Source organism: Saccostrea cucullata, unplaced genomic scaffold (assembly GCF_032062105.1).
Source record: "Saccostrea cucullata isolate Sc308-1 unplaced genomic scaffold, CSIRO_AGI_Scuc_v1 ctg19353, whole genome shotgun sequence".
Taxonomy (NCBI): domain Eukaryota; kingdom Metazoa; phylum Mollusca; class Bivalvia; order Ostreida; family Ostreidae; genus Saccostrea; species Saccostrea cuccullata.
In genome coordinates this window covers 16,095-24,401 of record NW_026927160.1, presented here as the reverse complement: position 1 = coordinate 24,401, position 8,307 = coordinate 16,095, and the positions used below count along the sequence as shown (strand labels likewise).

At 33.8% G+C, this 8,307-nt stretch overlaps 1 protein-coding gene across 1 annotated transcript; it reads right to left on the bottom strand.

Annotated features, from left to right (window-relative positions):
* Nucleotides 1–1,872: 1,872 nt before the first annotated feature.
* On the bottom strand, nt 1,873–3,794 carry LOC134273608 (uncharacterized; the record flags this gene model as incomplete). Its single annotated transcript, XM_062755794.1, has 3 exons — nt 1,873–2,256; nt 2,426–2,632; nt 3,737–3,794. Coding segments are annotated over 3 exons (480 nt in total), but the record flags the coding sequence as incomplete, so codon positions are not given.
* Nucleotides 3,795–8,307: the final 4,513 nt, after the last annotated feature.

Here is an 8,307-nt window from a genome sequence, read left to right as displayed (position 1 = left end):
AAAATATCGGAAATGAAAACAGTTCCGGAAATAAAATGCAGCCATTCCAACCATGCTGTGTCTTGAATCTAATCCACAATATCGTACAAGTTACATTAAAACATTATCTATGGAAAACATCTTTAATTTGGTATCATATGATTATTGCCCGTTCACACATACAAGAAATTTTGCCCCATTTTAAATTCGCCCAGTCACAGTTCTGTTTCAGAATTTATACTGTGTTTTTTTGGACTCGCCCCATTTTAAATTCACTCACATGTAGTTGTTGCCATGACAACAATTGATGGAACATTTCATATATTTTTTTCAGCACTCTCCACAAATACAATCATCAACACATTAATTTAATATTCATTTCCATGACGAACACTGATCCAAAAGTCAAATCTCTTTACTGGAGGCATAGGGAACATTGGTTGCCATGCACTGGGAATCGTTGCCATGTGTTGATTAAAGACGAAAAAAAAATTAAGATTGACCAATAGTTCATTGTCAGTTTTAATCAATCACATTTATCTGACTTAATTTGAATAAGCCTTAATAAGATTACTCGAATACACGCCAAAATTACCTTTCTTTGCCTTGTTTCTATGGAGAACCTGTCGTTGCTATGGAATAAAAGAATAATGCAATATTCAATAATGTGCTAGGGAGACCGAATTTAATTATACTATTTTAAAATTTGTATCTCGTTTATCATAAATAACCGTTCATTTGATTTTTCCGTAAACTTTTGACATTGTTTCTCATTTTATGCATCAAAAAGCCCATTTTTGTTGCTAGGCAACAGATTCGATTTTCAAAATAGCCCATGGATTTGACTTCAAATTCTAAAAGAGAAATACCTCTGCTTTTATGTGAGATGCATGCAACAACTGTATTAATCTGGCCATTTTTAAAATTTGGCCTTGAATATTGCCAAAATCACGAAAAATGCTGAATCAGCAAAACTTGTAAAACATGTCTACCACAGAACTGACTTAAGACCTAAATAATTTTTATTACTTTATTAGAACACAATAAATGTGTATCTTTATTACACCCATAAGTAAGAATAATTCTCATGGTATTTACGTGCTATTTTAAGCCTCAAAGATAGGTGATTTTTTGTCCCTAAACACTGAAAAATCCGCCGGTTGCTAAGAAAATTTCTTTGGCCGGGTTTCCATGGTTACCATGACTCAAAACATTTTTCATTTTACATACATTGTTCATACTTCAAAATAAATCTATGAGTGGAAAATCATCAAATTCTGAAAACCTTCATGTATCACTTTTTTATAGTTTTGTCTGATTTTTATGTGGACTGGTACTTTAAAAGATGTCATCTCAAAATATTACAAACCGTGTGTTTCTAACATATTTCTTCACTACTTCCACAAAAACATTCCCCAAAACTAATGTTAATAACCTTGCTGGACTTGAAATTGAGACTATTGAAAATATCGCCTGTTTATACGACCATTTTGTTAAGCATTGTTGTGGAAGTAGTGAAAATATATGTTAGAAACTCATAGTTAGTAGTATTTTGATATTATTGGAAAAATTATTCGGTAAACAGCGCACTTTTTGTTGCGCAGTAAAATACACGTTTTTCCTATGGGTGACACTGTAGCTCTCTATGGGTGACACTGTAGCTCCATCTAAATTTTTTTTCTTCAGACCAGCAAGCTACAGATCTACAGCTTAAGAAATTCTTGCATCTGAAGGGGAATAGGTTATAGCTTGTTTGTTTGGCGCTCTATCTTGCGAAGGACTAAACATGAGATTTTACCAAAACACCCCGTGTTGAAAAACAGGTACAAGTACATGTATATGCAGTCTCCCATCGACAGAAAATCGATCCTTAAAAGACTGAATGTAGTAAGTTTTAATGAAATATTTACTTATTTCCTCACAACATAACAATTGCTATTATATAGCAAAAAGATACTTGATTTTACTTGAAAGTTTAACTAGTAGCCATTTCTTCCCTTAACACCATATATTTTCTTTACTCCCCTCCCCCTCCCCTTCCAACCAAACTCTCCAACCGAGCTCAAGGTCCACTCAAAGCTTGTCGAATGTACAAGGCTTCCTGTGCACTTTGCGGAGATCCATTTCCAATACCAAGTGCATTCTGGGAAGCACCTGCTCCGAGTCCCTGACTGAGTGCCCAGGCTGCGGCGAGTCCAAGTCCCAGTGCTATAATGGCGTTACTGGTTCCGCTTGAGGAGGAGGTGGAGGAGCTTGACGTAGATACTGGATCCACAGCTAAAATAACACAAAGGTCATCAACAAAATGTTAAGCAACTTAGATTCAACGCATCACTTCATTAATAATACTAGGTATATGAAAATTTCCGAGTATTTTTAAAACTTCAGCTTCCCACCTCTCTATCTCACGAAACATGACATTCAAGCAAAATTAAGAAACATTTACTTGCACAGGCGGGTCCACTGTAACCATAGTAACAGACACATTTTCCGGTTCTCGCTATCTGAGTGACAGGATTACCCGTGACGGTGAATGTGTCGAGCAAGCAAAAGCCGTTAGCAGTCCCCGTACAAACGGTAGTGGCTCCGGGGTTTCCAGATGTGGGTATGGTACAGGTCTGTCCACCATAAGCTGCCAGGGTCGGTCGAAGGCCTTTATTAAAAAATATATATAAAGAGATTTTACATGATATATTCATATACAAATGTATAGTCATTGTTATGGTTGAATATACACGAGTGACATGATTCGATTAAAAATTCACTATCTTTTACGGAATGATTTATCGCTCCTAGGTTTCCAACGGCACTGACTTGTTTCGGTAATAAACCCCTAGTATAATTATTATACTATAGGTTAAAATTTTATTACCGAAAGTGCCTTTGTAGGTTTCCCGCCCTTACGAAAACAAACCAGAAGTCTCTGTCGAGACTGTATCTCTACTGGTTTTCACTAATAATAAAGGAAGAGAAAAGTATCAGTTGGGACTTCAAACTTTACAAAAGTAATAAATAGAATAAGGATCCTTGATTAAGTCTCTTTTCTACTTGCAAGCCACACTATATTATAATCTGACTAAAACTGTATTTGGACACTAATTATCGAAATCCAAAACTGATACACCGAATTATGTACATGTATCTTAGTGTAGTCTTCTTGTTTGCTAAGTTGTACTGAAATCAGACAAAAACTGTAGGAGGAGTAGAATTTTAAAGTATTTCACAGAAATTTCTATTTTAAGTAACCACAGTAACACCGTTCATTGAAACTCAAAAACCGATATATCGAATTATGTATCCTAGTGTAATCTACTTGTGTGCCAAGTTATACTGAAATCAGACCAAAACTGTAGGAGGAGTAGCATTTTGACATATTGTTTACAGACGGACAGACAGACAGATACAGGGACGACGGACGCATTACTATCGCATAAGCTCTTCTGGTCTCTGATCAGTATAGAGCTAAAAATTAAACAAAGAAAGATACTCTGAAAAATTCGGAGGATTGTTTGATAAAATGTTGACATTTTGGCATTAATCGTTAAAAAAGATATTTCATCTCCGTTTTCTTATACCTACAATGCCCCAATCTTAGCTGCCACTTCCTGGGCCCGTGAGTTGCACGTTCTACCTTTACACCCTACAGTCCCCGTTACGCACATATGACAAATTACACTCCCCCCTACTACATACACACACAAAGCGTGCTATATCATGTGCCCCAACTCCGTTGTAAGGGAGTAATCAATGAACTTACCGACAACTAGAACTCCCAGGCACAAGAGAACCTCATAGTACACCCCCCACTGCTTGAGAAAATTCGGACGTATAAATATGGAACGCCGTCACTGCCTTATAGCAGAACACAACGATTGCATTGCGTCATCCTTCCATTACATTATGTCAACACTTTATGACATTTACTCACACTACTATTGCATTATGTCAACCTTACATTACATTATGTTAACTCTTTATGACATTTACTCACACTACTATTGTATTGTGTCAACCTTCCATTATATTATGTCAACTCTTTATGACATTAACCCACATACATACTGAAAAAAATAGAATCGACGAACATCATGACATAACATACTATACAGCACACTGCTTGAGAAAATTCGGACGTATAAATATGGAACGCCGTCACTGCCTTATAGCAGAACACAACGATTGCATTGCGTCATCCTTCCATTACATTATGTCAACACTTTATGACATTTACTCACACTACTATTGCATTATGTCAACCTTACATTACATTATGCCAACTCTTTATGACATTTACTCACACTACTATTGTATTGTGTCAACCTTCCATTATATTATGTCAACTCTTTATGACATTAACCCACAATACTATTGCATTATGCCAACCTTCCATTATATTATGTCAGCTCTTTATGACATTAACCCACAATACTATTGCATTATGTCAACCTTCCATTATATCATGTCAACTCTTTATGACATTAGTCCACACTACTATTGCATTGTGTCAACCTTTCATTACATTATGTCAACTCCTTATGACAATTACACACACTACTATTGCGTGCACTCTCTACTATTTGGTCTAAGTAGTTCATTACATGATGTGAATTTATCTTTAACTCAATATCATTTAATACGATTACATTATCTGAAAAAAATGTCACATGTGGTCAATTCTTTTACTACTTTATGCCTTCAATATGCTACATGACGACTTGAATCAATTTCATGATGTGAATTTGCCCTTACTTTTTGACAAATCGTTATTACGTTATGTCATTGTGTCTTTACATTGTGTCAAAAATGCTAAGCCTCTTGTCAGCATACATGTAAGGCTATTTCATCTCATATCAGATGTGAAAAGCTCATGTCATACTGTGCGCACTCTTCTACATTATGTCGACACTATTACGTTATGCGAACTTCCATATGAGCATAACGTATTTTCCGCTTTCCGAAAGCACTAAAAATGAGAGAAAACCTCAGCGATTTGGGAATTGCATCTTTAAATGAAAACTTTAAGCGAAAAATAGCAAAGCCTACTTGTGAATTAAAGTCGCCATTTGCGATTTTTATCTTAAAAAAATTAATATGAATCGATTTTTTTTTCTGAACTTTTTTTTTTTAAATAAAAATCTTATGACATAAACACTGTATTTTTTATCAGTTTTTAACTCTCCTTTTTTAAAGTGTAAACAGATATATAACACACGTGCACTGGCGGGTTGGGGAGGGGGGCAGAAATCCCGCCCTACCATCTTTAGTCACCAAAATATACATAAAATTAATAAATTTATTAGTTTTACAATGTAGGACATTGTATTACTTTCACATTAAGTTTAGCAGAATTAAATTGAAAACTTTTTTCTATAAAACTATAAAGCTTGCCGGGGAGTTTTTCTGCTTTACCCCTTTGGTTCTGCTTTATTGTCTCCAACTAATTTTCAAGATTCCCATATGCGCCACAAATATGTGCCCATGCATGCTTATTAAGGCATATTCAATTGATTTACTGGTTTTAATTTCTTGGAATGGAAAAAATTACTGTAACTAATTCCGTGACATAGCATTTATTTGAAAGAGGATGTCAGTTATTTACCCGAAAAAAACTCGACAAGCCAAAAAAATTGCAGAAATAAAATATATCTATATTTTTTTCAGATACTACATTACCCCTAGTGGACTATACTTCAACAAAATTATATCATATAAAGATATAAATGATGTGTCTATAATTCGTATACGTGTTTAGGTTTAAAACACGTGTCATATAAAAAATGAATAATTTTCAGATAATGTAAATGTATTTTCACATTTTTCAACATGATAAAGAGTCACAATATAAAGTTTTTAAATCAGAAAGAGTTGACATAACGTAATTATATATCCACATCACAGCTGACCAATGTAATATATATAATATAAGGATCCACATTATCAACACCACGGCACTGAAAAAGGTAAGATGCGAACCTGGCTGTTAAAGATCCTTTAAATAATGCTTTGATATAATAGAAAATTCTCAAAAAGGAATAAATATATCATTTGAATAATAAAGTTTTAACACAATGTGAACATATTTTCACTTCATATAATGAACTTCCGACTTCAAGTACAGAAGTTGATGTAGAAATTGACATAATAAAGTTTTAACAAATAATATAATGTGCTGACATAATGAATGAGAAACGAAGAGAAAAAAGACAAAAAGTTCTGCGTCTTTAATATACTGGTTTTAATTTCTTGAGGACAAAGGCAACTTATTTCAGAACATCCAAAAAATTATATCATTAAAGATATATACAATATCTGTGTTTTTAAAAGACACGGCATACAGCTGACCAGTTATATATAAAATCCCAATCAAGGGAAAATTCGAACATATGGAAAATTCCCATTTGAATCGAAATTGATGTAGAATTGAGAAACCAGAACATAAACATTTAATACAAATCTGAAATACATGTATTACATAGTACAATAGATCATCACATGTATTTGTCCTTTGTTATATATTCGATGTTGCCAAAATGAAAAGAAATATAAAAGCGATGTTACATATTTTTATTTGACAAAATAAAATACCCCCGGTAAGTCAAAAATATTTTAAATTTAAACCCCTTTTCAAGAAATATTTAGACTGAAGTTCCCTACCTTAATGCAGGGTTTATTTTTTCCTTCTTATGCAAAAACACACAACTCTCATACGAAGGCATTATCACATTGATGTATCCGATGTAAAAACGGTTTTATGCAAGTAATATATTTGAACCTGGCTACAGAGGCAGCAAAAGATATTTTAGACAGACTTTTTCATTTTTCTAGTCATGACAAAGAAGCAACAATGTGTAAATTTTCCCCTTTCATTTTATCATGATGATAAAGATTTTATGGTAGAAGATATTCACCTAAGAATAAATTGTCCTGTGCTCAGGAGATGGAATACGGCCGTGTTAATGTTACGCAGGGTTCTATGACCAATACACGATCAATCACAGTTACGGAAACGAATGGGAATCGACAGGAGACCACGGTTTCTTGGCGCTACTGTAACACGAAAATGTTCTCGTTACGTTACTACCGTGGTGGATAATATCGGAAGGAATATATTTCCATACAAACACCTCAGCAAAATTCAATGCTAATTAATAAGCTAGTTTCTTATTGGGGAAGAGAAGCGAAGATGATTTTGTGAAAAAAATAAAACCAAGAGGACCACGAGCCACAGCGCCAGGAATGGGGACAATAATATAGAAAAGTAATTTATTAAATTACAATTAGTTGTCCAAAACGGGTAAAAAATTGACCAAACTTGATAAAAATTGGTTGGGTATGCCTCAAAATACACTTGTAACTTGCATTACCTTACTTTTTTTATATTAGTTTTTCTCTAAAAAATATTAACAGAATATATATACCCAGTAATTAAATCCAATTTTAATATACCATAGTTTACAAGTTTGTTTAGTTTTCGTTTTGTTTTATTTTCTTATTATTTTTATTTGTTTGTTTGTTTGTTGTTGTTGTTTTATATTTTCGCAGGCTGTCCTCCTTTCTTTGAAAAACGAATGTAATTTTTTCAAACCATTCTTAAATACAATTCCATGATAGAATTAAATCAAACATGTATGGTGGAAAGAAAGATATATGTGGTTGGTTAAAAAGCTATTTAGAGAATAGAACGCAAAGAGTGATATACAAAACATGGTATCCCCTACTGAATCCCTTTATGCAGGTGTTCCCCAACGCTCTGTATTAGGTCCTTTGTTATTTTAATTTATGTGAATGATGTAGCTGATAAGATGTCAAGCTTCTGTTGACTTTTTGCTGACGATAACAGTTTGCAGTATGCATGTAAATGTGTCAAATCTGTAGAAAGTCATCTAAATAATGATCTTTTATCTCTTGAAGAGTGGTCAAAAAATGGTTGCTAAAATTTAATCCCTCTAAAACTAAGGTTGTATTTTTTAACACGAGAGAAAAACAAAGAATTTCCAAAACCCCTTTTCCAAGATAGCCAATTAGAATATGTTCAAACTCATAAGCATCTTGGGGTTACTTTTTCATACAACTTAAGTTGGTCATCTCACATTGAAATCTTGCTGTCTAATGCATACAAAAAATTAGGTCTTTTAAAAAAACTTAAGTTTAAAATGAATCGAAAAAGCCTTTCACTTATGTATACTTCATTTATCCGTCCCCAACTTGAGTACGCTTCAGTTGTATGGGGTGGTTGTCTATCTATCGATTCTGAAAAATTAGAGAAATTGCAACTACACGCAGCTCGGATTGTTACTGGACTAACTATGATTGCCTCTAGAGACTCTT